The following is a 20,439-nucleotide window of genomic DNA, read 5'->3' on the forward strand; positions in this document are numbered from 1 at the left end:
TCACTGGAAATGGATAATTTTTATTTTTTAATTGATATCACAAAAGATTTAATCTCACATTTTCTCTTACATTTTTTTAAATCTTAAATAATTAATTATAAACTAACAAGGATGCCTGGTCCTCTTATTACAATAATTTTTTTAAATTTTGTTAAAGGATTAAATTTCATTATATCAATAATAATTTTTCTCTCATAATTATCATTTTTATGAAAAAAAATAGTAAATAATTTATTAACTTTTGTCTTAATTTTTGCTTTGATATGATATATAACATTTTTATAATATTTTTAATTTTAAAATATTAATAAATAATTTAATAGATATATTATATATCACGTCAGACGATTAAAAGTTTGAGACAAATATTACTAAGCCGTATAGCATTAGTCTTTAAGACTGAATCTTGCATGTTAATTCGGAAATGAAATTAACATTGCCCCCACTAACTATGTTATCAATTTAGCTGTCAAATGATAATGACACCATTGTTGGTCTACTTATGATGGCAATTCACTAGAAAGAGAATCATGCTGATACATAGCATTCATCTCAATTGATCATTATTCAACTTTAGTAAAAAAAAAATCCAAGCCATTAAATTCATCTCAATATTATATATAGAGTATTTTACATTTTAATTATCATTTTAAATTAACTCACTCTGATTCTACATTTGCCGTAATATAGAATCTGTTGATGTCTCGGTTATACTATCGAAAATTCTAGAGAAGTCGAACTATAAAATTAAGATTACATTTCATGTGAATAGTAATATATTAAGTAACCTTGTTTTTTCTCCCAAATTTTTCAAAGAAGTGCATCCAATATCAAAAATTTATCATAAATAGAAACAAAAAACTTTGAAAATCACATGATCTTATAGCATCAATTTTATGACTTTTAGTTTCAATTTTTTAGATGGGACCATTTTCAATTGAAATAGTAGACTGTCGGTTAGCTTGACAGATGTGATATGAAAAAAAAAAAAAAAAAGGGTTAATGTATTAAGAGGTTGTGTGCCTTCAAAAATTCGAATTGCAGAGAGTAGCATGATTTGTTAGACCAAAAGAAAATGGACAAAATCTAAAAACAAATGCATATTTATAAAAGGTCATAGTATACTATTGTGTCGGCTAGGGATAGAGAGAGCACATGAAGAAGAAGAAGAAGAAGAAGAAGAAGAAGAAGATAAAGAGGGTAGAATGAAAAATTGGTCCCTTTGGCCGACAAATCAAACAGCTTAAAAAGGACATTGGCGTACGATGGATTTCTTAACACAATTTCTTATTGTCTTCCTCCCTATTTATTTGTCATGCCCTCAACTTTAAACATATCCCTAAATTTACACAAACATAGTTACATATATTAATTATTTATTATCATATTAAATTTATTGTAAAGTTACTAAGTCGACTTATTACGATACGTTTATTTATATTCTAAATCATTAAATGATTCACATATATTTATTAGTTTTAAATGATGAAACATGTCATTTAGTACCAAAATATAAAATACTTATATATATGTGTTACTTTTTTATTAGCTATAGTGTATTCACTAAGTCTAGATAAAAAATTTCATTTTCTTAAGGATAGTATTCTTACTAAATTAATTTTAAAAAGTTTATATATTTCTAATATTTTGGCATATAGAAAAAAGACCATTCAGATTATAATTTCTCATATCCTGATATAAAATTTTTGTAAATTTTAACATTTACATTTTAAATTATATTATATTTATCTAATATTTTAATCTAATAGTAAAAATTAGTTTTTTCCTTAAAGAATGAGTGTTGAACCTTACCGATTACTATTTTAATTAACACTCAAAACAATTATATTATTATTATTATTATTAGATTTACATTTACATATCTTTTGTAAGATTCTTTTAACAGGGTAATAATAGAAAGTTATACAAAACCTTACCTTTTTTCATTCATTTTTTTTTTTAAAAACTATATATTGTCTAATGATATTAATTAAAATAATAAATTTGTGGCATCTTTTTGCAAGTAGACATCACTTATATGTATTAGTTATCTGCGAAGAATGACTTATATGATCAATAAATTATAAATAAAATATATGCATCATTGCCTTATATATATAAATAAATATATATAAAACTTTATAGTAATATATATTTTATGAAATTGAAAATTATAGAAGAAATAAGACAAGATATGGGACTAATTAAGATGCTAGATGGGATATGAATAAATGGACAAAATTCATTTGATGATTGATGTAAATTATTTCAATTTAATTAATTTTATATGCATCATTGAAGAAAATCATGGTGTTTGTGTCTCCCTTTAATAATTAAAAGGAAAAAAAAAAAAAGAAATTGTCACATCTCAAGTAAGTTGTTAATGTGAAGACAAGTGATTACATAATTATAACTATTAGATTTTAATCCTAAAATAACACCCAATAATGCTTCATTTTAGGCTTTTCAAGGAAGGAAAAAAAAAAAAAAAGATTAAGACTTATTGTTAATTCACTTTACACTTTTATGGATTTTGCTATTTTTGTTTTTTGGTAGAACATTGGGAGAAGAATTTTTTCTAAGTGAGATGTTTCTTTTCATTGGTGGATGTCATGTTGGATATTGGATTACCATTTCTTCCTTTTAGCTTTCTTCATATGTTGATTAGGTGCATTGCATGGATTTTTTTTATTTAAATATTTTAATAACATTGTTTTATTTATTTATTTATAGAAGAGTCAACGACCGATGAATTACATAATAAAAAATAAATTTTTATTTATATTCATCGTAAAGGTAAAAACTCATCTAATGCTGCATATTATTTCTTCTTCTTTGAATCAAATCATTATCTATAGTTGGCTTAAAATACCCAGTTTGATATCTTATTCTAGTGAGCAGTTGGATCACTATATTAACTAAATCAAATCACCATAGTTATTGAATTGATACAATAAATTAATGGAATGTGTTAGTACGTTACACAATGTCATACCAACTACTCAAATTAATATTATTAGATTTTGCCAACAAATTCAAAAGAGAATTGGCTTCTTCAAATTATTGACACGATAGATTTTTCACATTGATTATCAAGTATTATTAATATGATCAATTGTGATATATATTAGCCCACAAAAGAAAGTGTTATTAAAAAATATGGCTGATAATTAAAGGTGTATATATGGATAATTCAAAAGGTAGATAGTCCATTATATATATACACTAGCATGATAAATTAAGAATCTTTTCAAACAATAATTGTGATTAAATGCCTCACCCACTCAAGAAAAATCAATGCAAATGTACAAAGAAAGAATAGAATAAGAATAAAATATAAAGCTCATATTTAATTTATCAATTTTTATTTTAATATCGTATAATTTCAGATTCGGTCTTACTGAAAATGAGTCTCTTAAAAAGAAAAAAAGAATTTCTCATATTTTTTTATTATTAAAAGTTATCTTTGTTGAAATAACAAGATTACATAATGAAATAAAACACTCTAAAATTATTAGAACACACATTGGATGCTTAGAACACAATGGAATGAATCGAAACACACTTGCAAAAACATTTATTAAAAATAAAACTATAATCAATTGGACCGTCTGTATAAAAAAAAAATATACATATATAAATATATATTGTGTTCACCGACACTGCAGTATTGGGACTCAAAAGAGAGGTGCAGTGCAGCAAAATAGTATCTATTTAGAAAATTGAGCAGAGGGATCCTAGTAAAGGAAAGGGTCCGAATCCATCTCTATATTCACTTGTTCAGATCACTGGAGATTCTTCTGGTAGGAGAGATTAGGAGTGTCCCTCGAGAAGCATCCATATTTTCTGAAAGGACCATAATTTTTAAGACCTGAGGGGCCATTTTCAACCTGGTTTTCCATTTCTTTTTTTCTTTTTCTTTTCCACCCTCCAGACCAGGGTACTTGACGTACAAGCAACGAATCAATTTCACCCTACATAAGAAGAGATATGAAGCAAACTAGTGTATATATATGTACAGGAAAAAGGAGCCAATGCTGCAATAACATAATTTTGGTAACATGGAAAGATCCCTCTTTCTCTCTCTCTCTCTCTCTCTATGACTTTGAACCTCATTCTCTGTAAATGATAGATTAAACCTTGCAATAATTCCAAGGTCTACAATGATTTCCAGCAATGCTTGAGGATATATGTATACTGATGCTAGCTTATTAATTAAGGGAATGACCTAATTGTTTGAGTGGATAATATAGTTGGATTATGGAATTGTATGGTTTAAGCTATGGTAGACAAAGGAGATTTTATGATTATTTAGAGAATAATGAAGTTTAAATTTCCAACTCAATCTTTAATGGATATTTATAGAAAAAACTAATAAATATGAGTCGATGATTATTGTGCTATATGGCACAAACGGATAATAATATTCTTATTAAGTAAAATACAGAAAGAGAATAGCTTATATGATTTATTTTTTTTAGAATATTTCATTTTTCTTTATAATTTATTATGTGCTAAAAAAAGTACATAAATATATAATGAAATAGATAGTCATATAGTAAAGATTTAAAATATATAATTTAGATGAAGGTACATCAATAAAATATTTGATAAATCAAAATTAGGAACAAACTTATGTGTTCTTGACATTTCTTTTGTATAGATAATTAATAAAACTTAGAAATTCCAATCAATCCAAATCTACTCCCCAAACCCAAAGAAGGTTTTTTTTTTTTTTTTTTTTTTAATGAACCAAACCCAAAAAAGTTGGTGGGTGAGGAGTAAGGAGACATTTGGGCAGACAAATACAATAAGGTATGGGCCACTGATGAGTTGGGTTAAGTGGGGCTTCCATATCTGTGTCCGATTTTTCAATTGGCTGACCATAAATGGCAATTCTGTTTTCTGTAGTAATTAACCTAAGCCCACACTAGTTGAGTAATTTACCTAACAATACAATCAATGGTCCTCATGTTCTTTTTTTTCTTTTTTTCTTTTTTAATTAAATTAAAATGAATGATTCTAAGTTCATTATATTGATTATTTAGCGGTCCAATCAGTGCAACATAAATTCATTTTTTTTTGGGGTCAGGTAATGGAACATAAAATTGTTTATATTAGGCCATCCCACTCTAACCCAAGATCTCATTTGAGAGTGACAATATTTCAGTATATAGGTTTGAGTTATGCTTCACATTTTCCATTTTTCACTTTTACAAAATCACTAATTACTATTTTTTTTTGTGGCCATTTTATATTTAATGTTAAACTTTTTATTTAAATTACAAATAGAAAAAAATGTTTGAATTTGAAATCTTACTTAAATTTATAATATATATCTATCGCCGGACTAAATATACGAGTGCTAATGTCAGTAAATCTTCCTTTACAAAATATTTCTTTTTTTCAGTAAAATTATATAGACTTTCTTCTATTATAGTTGAGTGAAATATTTGAGGGTCGAAAAAATATGTAAATTATATAAATTATATTGAAGTTGATAGTATTAATTTATACCTAAAACTGATGATATTCTCAGGATATATATATATATATATATATATAAAATTTTTATATGAGATTATTTGATATTATTGTTGAATTCTGAATGTTATTTACTTATTTAGTAATAATATAGAATTTTTTCTTTATGCAGAAAAATAGTTTGTTCTTTGCTTATATGAAACTGTAGTTAAAATACTGTTATAACTAAAATAAGCAAGTAAAAAATAGCAATAAAAATGAAATCTTTAAGAAAAATTTATAAGTTAATAATTAAAAAATTATTTTCTTTGCTAGTATTAAATTTCTTATGATTAATAGAAGAAATATAAAATTGATTAATTTAATTTAGAAATATCAACGTAATAAATTAGTGTGCTTAAAATGCCATTATGATCTAAATGATTAAAAAGGATACACACACACACACACACACACACACACATATATATATATATATATATATATATATATATATATATATATATATATTTAGATTTAAGATATTAAAAATAATGGCATGCTACTGAAAATTAAAATTAAATATAAAATGACAATATATAAAACGTGATTTATGAAATAAAATTAAAAAATTAAAATTAGCCATTCAATTAATGTGCCTGAAAATTAGATTAAAAGAATTGTTATTTGTTTTACATTCTTAAATAAATAAAACTATTAGAAGTTAGACTCTAAAATTGAAAATACACTAAAATTAATATGACAATAAAAGAAATTTAAAAAAGTTTTATTTAATAAGATGACTGCAATTATGCTTGAAGGTAATATGCTTTTCCATACTACTCAAATACCCTTAGGAATAGTGTTTTTTTCCTTTCTGATTCCATTGATTTTACTTTTTCAAATCAATCCAATAGGATACAACCACGTATAGCAAATTGTTTTGAAGGACATAGATTTGCCGTCCGCGTACTGTAGATCCAAAGACTATGGGTAGACTCAGAAGAAGAATCTATCCCTTTTTAATTTCTGCACTTCTCTTTTCAGTAAAAAAAAAATCTCGATTCTTCTTATATGAACAAAAGAGTTATCACAGAAGAAACAAACCATTAACACGGTTTTAATAGATAAAAGACCTTTCTTTCTGTGTCAATACCCAAGTACCAGTTCTTCGTTCAAACAAAATTACAAAGGTATTTCTTTTAAAAAAAGAAAAATTATTTTATTTCTTTGTTTCTTGTACTTCTTTAATGAAAAACCCGATATGGGTACTTGTTATTTTAATAAATTTTGTTGCTTTCTTGTTTAAAATTTGTTGTCAATTATGTGAAAGAATAGTGGGTGTCTCTTGTTTTTCCTTTTTTTTCTTTTCCTAACAAATTATCAGTCGGGTATATGCTTGTATTTTGATTTATTGGTATGAAGTATTGTTCTCTTAAGTGTTATAGAGTATGGTGTGTAGGGATAGAATGCACAGATTAACTGGAAATACCAAGAAGAGTGGATGTTGAGTTTGTTATTGCTGCTGCATTACTTGATTCGATAAATTAGTTGCTTTACTTGTTGGGTATTGGTTGAACTTAGTTGAAAAAGCAACAGCCTTTACAGGATAGAATATAGCAATGGAGTTGCTTATTAGAGTTCATGAACGAGTCAAATTGGGTGTTGCTTGTTCTGACTTTTGATTATGGCTCTAGGTTGTTTTCAGTTTGGAGCTTGGCAGTGAGGTGTGTTTTTGTCTAGCCGATTGGAGTTCTATATTATTAACAAGATGATTGATGTAATTTTACAGATTTTATGGAAGAAATTTTTGTCAATCTCCAAAGATTAAGATTTTATCGGTCTTATGTTACAGAAAACAAAATTTTAATTTCATAGTGTATTAAATCATTATGATCTCTAAAGTTTGAGGCTTTGCATTGCCTTTTCAATTAGTTATACAAACAGCTTTTGAATTGTGAAGTTTGTAAAGTGTATCTCACATCCTCTGGCACTATGTTCTACAACTTGTGCAGACTAGTAGTTGAGAAGGCAATGGTTATCCAGAGTGGAAAATATGGAAAATAATGGCAGCAATTCACATTCCCATGACAATGGGCATTTGGGAGGTACAGAGGACCCCAATAAAGAGAACTGCACTGAGAAAGATGTGTTTGTTAATCATGGTATGTCTCTTCAAGTAGCTATCACAAGGAAGCTTGTCTATATTTTGAAATCCAAAAGCTCCAATATAGACAAGTCAGTTAGCCAGTCAAAATATTACTGGGGTTGGGGAAGTGAATGTTTTCAAGCAAGAACATAGAAGCTTTTTACTAATGTGTTTAACCATTGTTACAGGAGGATATCTTTTGGCATATAAGGTTTGATGCTAGAGTTGAAAGTTTAACTTTTTACTTTTTTGTTTCCTGCACGAAACAAGTTTTGGTATTCAAACCAATATCATAAGTTTGTATGCATCTTTAGCAGTTATTACTGTTGGTTAAGGCATAAAAAAATAAGATAGTGACTAAATATGGGTTTTAGTTGAAGTCGCACATGATATGAGGGCTGGAGCAATTTGGATGAAAACCTCAATGCTTAACACACAGAAAATCATTATATTAGTGAAGTATATGGACACTAGTTTTTTTAAAATAATTTTATACATTTTCTAGTGTCAAAGTTACTGCTTACTGAAAATGAGATTCCTGAAAGACTAGCATGTCTTTAATTATAAGCTTCTCGTGTCAAATCATTCTTTGCCTGTTCTTTGGGATAATCTGAATGACCTTATGATGCAGCTGAGATAACTTGGCACAAGAAACGAAAACAATGGGTTGGTGATCGGTCTCAGAAGTCTCAGAAAATGCCTAGAGAACCAATTATGAGGTTTTTGTTACTTTCATAATCGTGCATTAGCCCATGCATATGGTTTCTGTTGGTCCTTTGGTTTATATGTTCCAAATATTGTTAATATTGACATGTTTAATTATCCTTTAGTTTCTTTCATGCTCTTTAAGTAGCAAATGAACTGATGAGAAGCATGAAACATATTTTAGAATATAATGCAGTATTATTATGATCTCATTATCATGAAATTGTTAATCTTTTACCCAGGTGGGGAAAGGAAAGGGTCCGTTAGTTGATTGAATTTCAATATTGTCTATCTTATTCTCATATGCGGTTATCTGTGGCCGTGAAAGTGGTCTATAATAATGTCTTTTACATCCTGTAATAAAGTTCTCTGTCTAACATCCAATTTCGTTGGGGTTATACGGTCTTATTTGAAGATTAAAGTGACTTTATTTATATATTCTTTTTTCCTTTCTATGAAAAGGGAATGTAAGAAAGGCAACAAAAGCTTATCTCTAGGGGAGACGTGTCTTCAGAAATTGCCATGGATTCTTTTAAGTTTTGGTTGTGGCCCATGCGTTAAAAGCATACCCCTTTTAAGTTTTATCTTCTTTTTCTCCAACAAGGATGTAGTGTAACCAGGGGTTCTTGTTTTGTAGCTGGACCGCAACATATGAGGATCTACTTTGCTCAAGTGAACCTTTTCAGCAGCCGATACCCTTAGCTGTAAGTTTGCTTATACATTGTGGTGTCCATTTGTTGTTACCTCTGGTATGAAGTTGATGTAACTTTTTTCTTTGGCTGCATCTGCAGGAGATGGTGGACTTTTTAGTTGACATATGGCATGAAGAAGGGCTCTATGACTAGATGTTTGGTAAATTACTTTTGGTTGCTGCACAGTTTTGGTTGTGCAGATTGATGGGATTAAGCTAATTCCAGGTTGTGTTGATATTTACAAGAGATTCTTTGAATGGTATATAATTGATTCCCTTGTTCTTGATTTTCGAAACAAGAATTGGAATGTGAAGCTTAATGACATCTATAATCTTGTTGGTTTTCGGCAGTGCAGTTGACTGCCAAGTACTAATAGTTATCTATTAAACTAGAAATCCTAAGTTAAACTATTGTATTTTGGATCTGTTTAGTGATTTTTCTTTTGTGATAACTCTTGGAAGTGCACGATTCCTTATAGCTTGACTTGATTCAAAAAGGCTTGAAACAGAACTTGTGATGAATTGAGCTTTATTTTTGTGTTCAAACTCATAAAAATTCTGAAGCTAAAGTCTACTCAAATCCAATTAATTAATTAACAGGGCAGATAGCAGTAACACTGTGCCTAGGTATCCAGTCAATTTCCCACAAAAGAGAAAGTCTTAAATACATCCAAAAGGAACTAGTTCTTAATGATTCTACTATCAATTTATCAGTGTTAATTTCCTTAGAACATAAAAAGCTGATATTAGTATAATTCCTGATTACTAATAGAGAACAACTACTCAGTTGTACAATCCTTAGCTGCACACCATTTGAAAGGTTCTTTCCGCCCCTTCTAATTATCCCTGATACAAAAGATGTATCATATATCAATAAACTAATGTGGTATATGAACGAAAAAGAAAAAAGGAAATATGGCAGTGCCTCGCGTACCTCTTTCGTGCCTGCTGTATAGCACTCCTTAGCTGCCCCTTGATCCCCCCAAATTGTTATTATCCCTTTGCTCGTTGAGATCTTCATTGTGAGATATCTGATGCAAATTGTTGCCTCTGTGTCATAAAGAATTGGTCGCCCAATTATCACGTTATATTCAAAGGGGATGTCTATCACCATGAACACTGTATCTGTCGAATCAAAGGAGACTGTGGGCAGGGTTTCCCCTTCCTGAATTGAGATTACCGAGCTTTCTCTCTTTCTCTTGAATGTGGTCGGCAGTCCACTATCTCCTCCAAAGATAACCATATTTATTGCCTCCTTTGGCGGTCTAAAAGGCCCTGAGTCCGAATTGCAGAGAAACAAAAAAAGGGAAGCGATTCAAAATATAGCTATGAATTGATTTAAGTGGAACATGCTTGTAGTAAGAAAGACAAGCTGACATTTCAGCTTTAATACATGCAAGCATATCTGAAAGTATATCCTACTATAAGAATATATGATGTTCAAATAAATTAAGAAAAACTAGAGGAATATATAAGTTATAACCAACCTGACAATTTGTAAACTTCAGCATGATAGTTGAAAGGAAAAAGAATGTGAAAAACAAATTACAAAACCCCAATTCGGAAGAAGATGATAAGATAAGATAAGATAAGATCATAAGAAGATAGACGACAAGACAAACAAGCGATTACATGTTCTTCAGCCTACGTAGTGAAGCTTCATCTATTATATAAAACCATTTGGCCAAGAACAACACTGTTCCTGGCCAACAATTAATGCGGTCCCGAATCAGGCTAAGGATTTTGCACATTCCTGACAGATAAGATCAATTATAATAATAAGGATTTTGCATCTATATTTTTGTTACTTTTCTTTATTCTTGACCAATAACGAAAGCAACCCTCATCGAATTACTACTCATCACTAAGAAAAGACAAGAAGATCAGCTAAAATAGTATAATTCAAGAAAAGAAAGCCAAAACAATCACTGGTTAAATATAAAACCCAAGAAAAGAATTAAAAAAAAAAAAAGATACCATGCTAGACAACTGATCCTTATGGTCCAGCAGAAATAGACACTGAAGGAAACTATTTCATAACTAAGGTTAAATGATTTAACAACTGATCATCCTTTGAACTAAAATAATTAACGAAAGAAGGTGGAGAATTCTGAAATATGATGCACATATTCAGAGATGGCTTATGGGAAAATTCTTGGGACAAATTAATTTGAATAGTGGGTGAATCAGCAATAATAGAAACTTGCAGAATTTGGCTGAGTTTTACATGGAGAATATAAAACGAAAGTTACAGTTGGGAAATTCATTAAGAAGTTAGGAGCTCCAAATCCTACTAGAGAAACATTATCAAGCAACCAAAACCCTTGGAATTTTAGGCTATGTATAGAACCAGAAGAACTGAATATTGCAAAAGTGTAGCATTTCACTAGTAAACAACAAGAATGAAATAGGATTTCAGCTATGACAAATGTAACTTACACTAGTCTTCATCTTCAATGTCAAAGTTCATCTTCCATCTCTGTACATGTTAGAGTTTCACAAGTAATAGTGCTAGCTCCTCATCAGACACTGCAACATCGACACATGTCCCCAACACAGATGCAAGCCTTGCAGCTAATTGATGCTTACACTAGGAGAGGAAAAAAGGTGTGGAAAATCCTTAGAAGAAGAGGCATCAAAAAACTAACTCTAATGCATTAGCAAGAATACAATCTTACACAGAGTTGTTCTCCTCCGTTAACAGTGTCATAAAAAAATGAGTAACAGGCACAATAATGTTCAGGGAAACAGAAGTAATCCTCCTTCCTCCTTGATTCTCCCACCACCTAACAACGCCACATAAACAAGAAATTAATTAGTGAATCTGCTCTTAAATATCTACGAATGCCATATTTTTGCAACTACACTTTTATTTACCAAATCCACTGGCACTTTGGTTGATCCTAACCCTAAAAACTATTACGTCCGGCTAAATATAAACAGAACTTTTCAATAATTCCTCTTTAACAATACAGCAACACTAAAACAGCCGAACTCTCCATATCCATTATCCATTTTAAGCTGAATTGAAATCTGAAATTCATACCATATTAGTTCACAGTGCAGCCAAAAGTTACAAACTGTAAACATCCATTCTAAGGTAAAATAAAATACAGGGAAAAAGACTAGAAATGAACCTGAAAGATACAACGGCCACTGGGTTCACCAGTTATCCTCTTAACACCTCTTTGGTCGACTATCCTAGTGGCTCTCTCAAAGTTTTTACCAAACAATAAATGCAAGCTAACAATTAACAGTAACAACAATAATATCAAAATCAAATTACGCAACAACAAAACCAATTAAAGATACACTCACATTGACAGCTGATCATCAGTCACTGCCACCAAGAGGTAAGTGTTAACAGATTTAATAACAACTCAACCGAAAATAGCAAAAGATTGAGACTTTTTAGAGAGACAGAGTAAAAAGAAAGAACCTGAACGAGTTAACTCGACACTTTTCCATACAGTATCTGCAAACAAATTACTTATGGGCATTCTTTCTTGAATCGAAACCCAATAATTCGCACAAGTCTTGAGTTTCATCAACTGTGAAAATCAACAACTTTACACAGGTAAATTAAAATTTTTAAAAAATCAAATTTTCAGGAAAAAAAAAAATTTGGACCATTTCTCGATTTGTGCGTGTCATCCTTGCGCAGGGGCCATGCTAATCTTCTCTGTATCGTTCCAATTTTATCGGATGCCCCCGAAGGGACCCAACCGGCTGTTTGCCCTAATTCATATAAAGAATTCTAAAAAGCTACAACGAATCGATGTGGTTCTGGCTTTTTTGGTCAAACTTTAAACGTCACGTCGTTTTGCAAGGTTTTCCATTCGGATTCTCCCAGTTTGGGCTCTTGCTTTACTTGAGACCAATGGTATCATTAACAAGAAAAGATCATTGTATTATGAAGACATATGAAAACATAATAGTAAAGCAAAATTTATATAAAAGAAAGTTGTACCTTTTTTTTGATAACGAGAATTCCATAAAAGAAAACATTGATATTGAGAATATTTTAATCAATTCAAGAATCTCCTCTTATCCATACTTTTATATATTCTTTAGATAATTCAAAAGTTATGTTCATGAAATTATATATTTATTCTTAATGTATTTGTAAGCTTATTATTATATTATATTAAATATGTGTTCTTAGTTTATAATTAATTCATTTTATGAAAGTAGTTTTCATCTAAAATAAAATTTTATTACACTTTTTATTAATTAAATAAATTTTATTTTAAGTGAAAACTACTTGATATGTTAACTATAAACTAATAACATATATTTAATATAATTAGTATTGCTTGTCATGTGTAACATATGCATAAATTATTATTCTAAAGATTATTATATTTGTATAATATAATATTAAATAGAAAATAATCATATTGATTAAGCATTATAATAATAAGAATATATGAATTAATATGTCAGTAAAATAAAATTGAATGTATTATTTTTTTGTCTTTAATTTTTATAAAATATTTTAAATTTTTTTATTATTTATTAGAAATTCATGTGTTATTACTCGTCACGTACATAAATTATTATTATAAAAATTATAATGTAAGTTATTTAATAAACTAATATATAATATAATATTAAATTATAAATAATCATATGGATGAAATATCATAAAGTATTATAATAATAAGAACATACAAATTAATATATGTCAATAAAATAAAATTGAAAGTAATAATATTATTTTGGCCAAATGCATACGTGGCTTCTTGAACTTTTTTAGAATAGTCACTTGGCCACTTGAACTTTTGTATGGTTTTTATAGCCACACGAACTAGTTCTTTTAGACCATATAAATCTCATCTTATTATTACTAGGAGCGTGTGTAAGACAAATATTTTAAATTGACTTGTACAAGTGTTAATAGAGTATGACCAAATGCATAAGTGACCCCTTGAACTTTTTGAAAATAGTCACTTGAACTTTTATATAGTCCATATATATAGCACCTAAATTAGTTCTTTTATATTCCTAAATCCCCATATCTCTTTGTGCCCTAGTTTTTGTTGACATGTATCCAAATGTGGACAATTATGTCATTTTTAATAAAATTTCTTAAAGAAATATTGCAACTTGAGGAGTGAATATTTTCAAAATGACAACAAAATTTTATGATTATTATAAAAAATAAAAGTTCATTAAAGATGAGAAGCAAAGTTTAAATTTGGGGATTTAGAATTCTAAAAAGCATTGTTTTACTTTTTTAAATTCCAGTATTTTGTTAACATCCGTACAAGTCAACTCTATATCAGAGTGCTTGTCTTACATGCTTCTAAAGAGAGCAAAAAAAAAAAAAGATTTATGTGTTCCAAAAGAACTAGTTTAAGTAGTTATAAGCACCAAATAAAAGTTCAAATGACAAAGTAACTATTTTTAGATAGTTTGAGGGGCCATTGGCCTTGAATATTTAAATCATATTGATTTACTTCAACTTGCCTTTATTTGTATAGATATACTTGCATATACAAGTCAACAAAATATAATTTATACGATCTAAAAGATCTAGTTTACATGGTTATAAGAACCAAACAAAAGTTCAAATGGCTAAGTTCGTATTCTCAAAAAGCTTAGGAGGTCACGTATGCATTCAGCCTACTTTTCTCCTATCACTTTCTATCTTTAATTTTTTTAAAAATTTATATTGAATTATTTGAATTCTATCATAGATACAGATACTATGTAATATAAAGTGATTCATCAATTTCTTATAGAACTAAAAATATATATGAAACTATTATAGAATTAGGAGATTAGTGACTAATTAATTCTCTTAGATTTAGAAAGTTAAGTTAATTATATATAAAATTAGAATAAAATTAGTAAGGGTATTTTAGCCGGTTCAAAAATTTTCTTCATGCTTCTATATATATTATAGATATAACAATTTATAAAATATTTAAGATCTATATTTATAAAATTTACTAATTTCGTTATAGTTTTAAGGAGTGATTGCTTGAAAAGTCTGCATTGCTATTTGTACTAGTTGTGTTTGAATATAATCAATATATATAAAGGGAGAGTTTCGGCAACTGAAATCCCTAGACTACTGCTGTGATATTGTTGCAGCATTATGTAAAGGGTCAGTCATCTCCTTTACAGCTAACTACAAACATGTCCCCAAGTATATAAGAAGCATATACTTGTACAAGGAGATTGAAGCTCTAAATGTCATTTTTAAGAAGCCAGTATAACACCACAATCAAGAAAGAAAACCCTGAATAATGTAATCATGTATGTGTATTATACAAGTGTTACAAGTTGCCTACTAGCAATCTTCACTTCTCAGAGTTTCCAGTATATGCCTAGTCTGTGCAAGATGCCTGAAACTACTGCCCAGAATGTGATTTGAGCAAATATCACATATAAGAGGTTCCCTAGCTTCTCTGAATTCCAAACTTTGTCAAAGACGTGTTCTTGAATCCAATAGACCTGATACAAATTGGTTTTCATAAATTGATTGACCTCGAAGAGACGGACAATGATCAGAATTGGTAATATTTTTATCATAAAAATCTAAATAAACTTACAAGTGTATTGTTGTTTGACTTGTAAAACCATCCATTGATAAATCCTTCAAAGATACCTTGGGCAGCCATCACATAAACCAGCATTGCGTTCATTCCTATCCATTCCAGGAATAAAAATGGTATGCGCAATCCCAAAACATCAATCTGACAATGCAAGAAACGACAACCAAAAAGGGTGAGTCAATAGCGAATCAAAAAATAGAAATCCCATGATGTTTTTCTTTTATCAGTATTTAAACCTTTCCGAATGACTTGCCTACTCTGAATTTATGGCACCCAACAGCTGGACGATTAACATGGATCTTAGGTACTTTACAGTTGAACAATAAATTAGTGACATGTACCTTAAATCTAATGATTAACCTATTTTTATGGCTTATCCAATAGTTGGATGCAATACGCTGAGATTAGGCAAAAGTTTTCCTAATCGTTATACCAGTATGTAGAATCCAGAGAATACAATTCCTGCTGCACCAGCTGTGAAACAGACATAGCTGAAGCTGTAGAGTTGTTTGTTGATGGGAATAGCTGCAAAAACCAGGGACTTGTTATATTATGTTTTGCACTTTCAGTTGTTCTGATTTTTGCATGCATACTTACCATCTGTAAAATGAAGGATGATGGCGATCAAAAATAAGCCAAGCCCCATTGAGACCCATTGCTTCAATCTCTCAGAGTGACCCTGCAGGCGAAAGACTGCTTTTGAGTTCATATTATCTCAAGGTCACATGACAGACAAGTAGTGTTTCCGGGTTATAACCTTGAAATGAATCAAAACATGTCCATAATGGATGCCAATGGTACCAGAAAGGATAGCTGAGATTGTACTGAGAGAAATGAGCCACACCAAACGACATTTTAGTAAGCTCAGGAATGACTTCTTTTTCTAAGTATTTTGTTGATCATAGGTGCGCAAATTAGCAAACCTCAACAAGCCTTCAGGTTCGAATGGAGCAAGGCACCAGCTAGGAGCATCCGCGCGAAGAGGGCCAGTAGCCGGAGAACTAAAAGTGCAAGCCTGCAAGAGAAGGTATATACATAATTATTTAACTTTCAAGTACAGTGCAGAAGTTCTAGCTGCAGTGAAATTTCTGAAAATTGCAGTTTCAGAGAAGGATCAAGATGCATGCTAATGCAATGTTCCTTCTAATATCACTAACCTTTAAGCGGCTCCAAACCGGATATTGATACAGATGATTAATTCCCCAAACCTCCCTATCTACATAACCAACAGCATTGCATGCAGGTCCTAAATGTCCCCTCATCCCACACTTGACCTGGAATAAAGCATTGCAATATGATTAGAAGTAGCTTTTCCAAAGGGAATGTTCTTGCTATAAATCCTATTCTCTGTCTACTAACAGTGTATCTTGTCGGTCGATTATCATCGTACGCAGTGAAACTCCAATCTGGAACATAGAGTGCATATGTTGTGATCATATAGATGAGGAAAGCAATGAACCCTCCAATCCTGCATTGCAGATAAATAATTAGTTTCTGGTATACAATCTACAGGTTAGGCTTCAATAAAAATTGAGTGAATTAATTTACGCAAAAAATGTTTGTTTTTTATTTTTTTATATACCATTGCCATCGGTATGCTGTGAAAATGGAGAAATGGTTAGGCTGCAGGACAGTTTGTCTTTCCTTGATGGTTAGTGTTTCTATAAGAGCTACAAACATGTATACCAATGCTATCCTCTGCTTATTACAAAAGAAATTAGTTATTAAAGGCAAAGATAGACTAATTGATATCAGACGTAGCCATAACATGTTATTAGTGAAAAACCTGGAGAATGCCACACCATCTAATAAGCTTCATATCAACTCCATACGATAGATCAACAGGTGCATGTGAGTATCCTCCTGAAATGTGTTACATCAGACAAAAAAAGTAAAGTAACAAATTAAACGAGCAAATTCACCAAGTTTATGCATGATTTTGTTATTGCTGTTATTCAAATTTAACTCCTGCTAGTATGGACTATTCAGGGTCAGCTCAACAAAATATGGGACCTGTCAGGCAAGAAAAATGATAAACCTAGGCCCCATAGAGGATTAGAGGCTCACATTTGATCATGTTAAGAAACTTCAAGAAAAAATATAGAAGGGAAAATCATTACCTTGCAACAGAATTCCCCAGAATAGAAGCTTCAATGTCCTTAGAGATATCTTTTTAACTGCATCCCTCTTCCTGGGAATTCTCTGCAAAATTAAGAACAAGATTTGTTATACGACTGATATTTACATAGTGACGGCAGCTGTTTTCGTGCAGGCCATTGACGAGCCATTGTTTTATTTTTTTTTGGATCATTATGATTCCAATTAATAATTTTGAATATTTGTTCCCTATAAAATAATGAATAATGCTAAAACTATTATTGTTGAAAGAAAAAAGAAATAAAAAAGTTCTATTGATTTTGTATGGCTATGGCCTTTAAATTCTTTTTAACAACTACATTTGTTGATCTGATTTTTCTTTTTCACGAGCCTAAATTTTCGGCTCAATTACTCATTCTATCACATATTAATAGAGATGGAAATTAATGACAATGACACAAGTATTCGTGTTCTTGTCTAGTTTCACAACTTTGACCTGCATGTATGAAACTAATATAATTTCTATGTATATACGTGATTATTACTTATCTATGATTCTTTTGATGACAATGACACAGCTAAAATTAATGTATTGCCATAGGAGTAAAGCTTTTTACATAAATTAATACAGATTCTTTTCCTCAGCCGGCTGAGGTATAACATTAAGCACAAAAAACAACATTGCTCACAGGCAAAAAGAAAAGAAAAGAAAATGAAGAAAAGGGGAAATGATACATACATACCTTGAGGGCCAGAGCAATTGCAACCCCAACAATGAAGAGGAAAAAGGGCATCACAAAGTCGGCCAATGTGCAACCATTCCATGGTGAATGATCTATTCTTGCGTATGATTCACCAGCATTGTCTACCAGTATCATCAGCTACAGCCATACCGTTATATATATATAGACATGATCAGCACCTATATATGAGTCAATGATTCGTCGATCTAATTACAGATTGCCTACTTACCACTACAGTGAGCCCTCTAAACGCATCTAAGGTTGCAACCCTCTTCGTCTTCTGCTTCACCGGTAGCTGCTCCGGTTGCTGCAGCTGTTCTCCTTCCTGTTCAACCAACACTGTACTACTTGTCAACTCTTTCTCGGGGATGACGCCACCACCATCATGAGTTTTATCCAGTTTCTCACTTAAATGCTGCTCTTGTTGGTTTTCATTTGCAACCTTTGCATGAGCTAACCCTTCTTCCAATTTCCTAGGATCCTCCATAACCGACTGATAATTGAATCCTTCACTCTGATTTGCCATGCATGTCTAACATATAAATAAATAAAATTCTGGTGGCACTAGAATATATGCAGAGACTATAATATTGGTTGGCATTGGCAACAAGAGAGCGACGTTAATGTAATAATCAAAATAAATAACAGAATTGAGCCGGCATTAGTAGGCTTTTAGGTCATAACTATAGTATACACGAAAGTTTGAAAAGAAGAACAAAATAAACGATGTTTGGTCCCGAACAAATCAAGAGCTTAATTAAAGCTAGTCATTCCCAGCTAAGACAAGACACAGGTCCAGATCCCAATGTTGGGTGTTGAATAACTGTCATAATTAATCATCCTCCTCCATCGGAAGTTTCTTTAGAGGGATTAAATATTTGTTTGAGTTTGAATCAATACAAACCCTTGTTTTGTTTCTTTATAATGTTGATGTCGTCGGGGTATAATTAATTAATATCTTTTCAAGAGGTACCTACTTGCCGTAAAATGGATGTTGGACCAAGAACTTGTTCTAATTTATTTATTTATTTGGAGTTGGGTCTCTTGACTAGTGCAGTGGAGAAGAATCCGACCTGCACTTTTTCTCGTACCATAAGAATCGTGGAGAAATTATCCTATACTTGGATTATTTACCAAGAATTCACTCCTTCGTGCTCTTTATAGGTCTAAGATCTTCTAGGAAATGAAGTCCAACCGTCATATATAAAACCTTAATTTTCTTCATACCTAATCAATATTGTATTCTTAATTTTAACACCCCTCTATATAATATAGTAGATTGACTTGGATATAATAACATAACATAAATGTTTATAGCAACTCATATATCAGGCCATTATTTAGGATGGTAGTCTGGTGGTTAGAATTAGATTGTTTTTAACAAGCGACTCAAAATTTCGATTTAAATTTTATGAGGAAAGGTTTCTTGAGATTATTGTTTTAAGAGCTTTTAAATTCATATTTTAGTCGAGTATTTCTATCTGCCTTTGAAATTACTACTGTTATTCATCTTAAATTAGTTATGACTTTATGAACATTCTGGTATAAAAAAAAGTTGATATTAATAAGATGTTGATAATCTTAAAAAAAAAGAAAAAAGAAAGATTATGCTAAATATTTAAGAACCATATCTAAATTAAACATTTTATGGAATTGTTATTAAAAATTATACTTAAAAATAGATGCCAGTTCATCTACATTTAAATTAAATTACATATAGATTTACTACACGTATCAATTTAGATGTTTGTGTTGCACGAGAGTATACAATGTGGCCGGCTGCTCCATATAATATAATATAAGATTTGAATAAACTTTTCATGTCTTGGATCATACGATGATCTTGTCGGTCTCAAGTCTGTTTGATTTTAGCCTGATTTACCAATAGCGCCGAGGACACTGAGGAAGATGTGACAGTTTCTAATGGATGAAAGAACATAATTAATGTACAATGTACATAATCTGAACACTAGCAAACATATGCTAAAGAAACACTATACAATACATAATCTCAAACTTAAATGC

General features: G+C 30.4%; 3 protein-coding genes and 1 non-coding gene across 6 annotated transcripts; 1 reads left to right on the top strand and 3 right to left on the bottom strand.

Annotated features, from left to right (window-relative positions):
- The first annotated feature begins 6,428 nt into the window (after window positions 1-6,428).
- Window positions 6,429-9,460, top strand: LOC8283986. Of its 3 annotated transcripts, none has more exons than XM_015719392.3 (6): window positions 6,429-6,656; window positions 7,479-7,628; window positions 8,244-8,331; window positions 8,780-8,859; window positions 8,955-9,021; window positions 9,109-9,460. In XM_015719392.3, exons 2-5 carry the CDS (start codon window positions 7,520-7,522, stop codon window positions 9,017-9,019), a joined length of 342 nt encoding a protein of 113 aa, XP_015574878.1. In that variant the 5' UTR covers window positions 6,429-6,656; window positions 7,479-7,519; the 3' UTR covers window positions 9,020-9,021; window positions 9,109-9,460. The 3 variants fall into 3 exon arrangements, with proteins under 3 accessions (XP_015574878.1, XP_002519470.1, XP_048225621.1); XM_048369664.1 differs by lacking the exon at window positions 6,429-6,656 and adding an exon at window positions 6,764-7,190; XM_002519424.4 differs by lacking the exon at window positions 8,780-8,859 and having other exon boundaries at window positions 6,443-6,656.
- A 120-nt stretch (window positions 9,461-9,580) lies between these two features.
- On the bottom strand, window positions 9,581-12,910 carry LOC8283984 (zinc finger SWIM domain-containing protein 7). The gene is made up of 8 exons (XM_002519422.4): window positions 12,639-12,910; window positions 12,448-12,559; window positions 12,327-12,348; window positions 12,146-12,251; window positions 11,687-11,794; window positions 11,448-11,598; window positions 9,943-10,283; window positions 9,581-9,854 (listed from the first exon to the last, which is right to left on the bottom strand). The coding sequence occupies exons 1-6, from the start codon at window positions 12,660-12,662 to the stop codon at window positions 11,497-11,499; spliced, it is 474 nt and encodes a 157-aa protein (XP_002519468.2). The 5' UTR covers window positions 12,663-12,910; the 3' UTR covers window positions 9,581-9,854; window positions 9,943-10,283; window positions 11,448-11,496.
- On the bottom strand, window positions 12,627-12,729 carry LOC112534873. The gene has a single exon (XR_003079107.1). It is a non-coding gene; the product is annotated as a U6 spliceosomal RNA (small nuclear RNA).
- A 2,333-nt stretch (window positions 12,911-15,243) lies between the features above and the next one.
- LOC8283983 (heparan-alpha-glucosaminide N-acetyltransferase) lies at window positions 15,244-19,073 on the bottom strand. Its single transcript, XM_025157407.2, has 13 exons — window positions 18,644-19,073; window positions 18,415-18,552; window positions 17,695-17,776; window positions 17,361-17,437; window positions 17,157-17,272; window positions 16,934-17,042; window positions 16,732-16,848; window positions 16,498-16,589; window positions 16,332-16,398; window positions 16,172-16,253; window positions 16,008-16,099; window positions 15,572-15,715; window positions 15,244-15,473 (listed from the first exon to the last, which is right to left on the bottom strand). The coding sequence occupies exons 1-13, from the start codon at window positions 18,938-18,940 to the stop codon at window positions 15,327-15,329; spliced, it is 1,560 nt and encodes a 519-aa protein (XP_025013175.2). The 5' UTR covers window positions 18,941-19,073; the 3' UTR covers window positions 15,244-15,326.
- Window positions 19,074-20,439: the final 1,366 nt, after the last annotated feature.

This window comes from Ricinus communis, chromosome 10 (genome assembly GCF_019578655.1).
Source record: "Ricinus communis isolate WT05 ecotype wild-type chromosome 10, ASM1957865v1, whole genome shotgun sequence".
Lineage (NCBI taxonomy): Eukaryota > Viridiplantae > Streptophyta > Magnoliopsida > Malpighiales > Euphorbiaceae > Ricinus > Ricinus communis.

What these genes read in the sequence shown, in the direction of transcription:
- LOC8283986 (XM_015719392.3), top strand. Translation starts at nt 7,520, where the DNA reads ATGGAAAATAATGGCAGCAATTCACATTCCCATGACAATGGGCATTTG. An exon ending in AGATGTGTTTGTTAATCATG is followed by an intron (nt 7,629 to 8,243) that starts GTATGTCTCTTC and finishes CTTATGATGCAG; the next exon opens with CTGAGATAACTTGGCACAAG. An exon ending in ATGGATTCTTTTAAGTTTTG is followed by an intron (nt 8,860 to 8,954) that starts GTTGTGGCCCAT and finishes CTTGTTTTGTAG; the next exon opens with CTGGACCGCAACATATGAGG.
- LOC8283984 (XM_002519422.4), bottom strand. Translation starts at nt 12,662, where the DNA reads ATGACACGCACAAATCGAGAAATG. An exon ending in CACGCACAAATCGAGAAATG is followed by an intron (nt 12,560 to 12,638) that starts GTCCAAATTTTT and finishes TGATTTTCACAG; the next exon opens with TTGATGAAACTCAAGACTTG. An exon ending in TGTCGAGTTAACTCGTTCAG is followed by an intron (nt 12,349 to 12,447) that starts GTTCTTTCTTTT and finishes TCTTGGTGGCAG; the next exon opens with TGACTGATGATCAGCTGTCA.
- LOC8283983 (XM_025157407.2), bottom strand. Translation starts at nt 18,940, where the DNA reads ATGGCAAATCAGAGTGAAGGATTCAATTATCAGTCGGTTATGGAGGAT. An exon ending in GATGGTGTGGCATTCTCCAG is followed by an intron (nt 17,273 to 17,360) that starts GTTTTTCACTAA and finishes TGTAATAAGCAG; the next exon opens with AGGATAGCATTGGTATACAT. An exon ending in ATCGACCGACAAGATACACT is followed by an intron (nt 16,849 to 16,933) that starts GTTAGTAGACAG and finishes GCTTTATTCCAG; the next exon opens with GTCAAGTGTGGGATGAGGGG.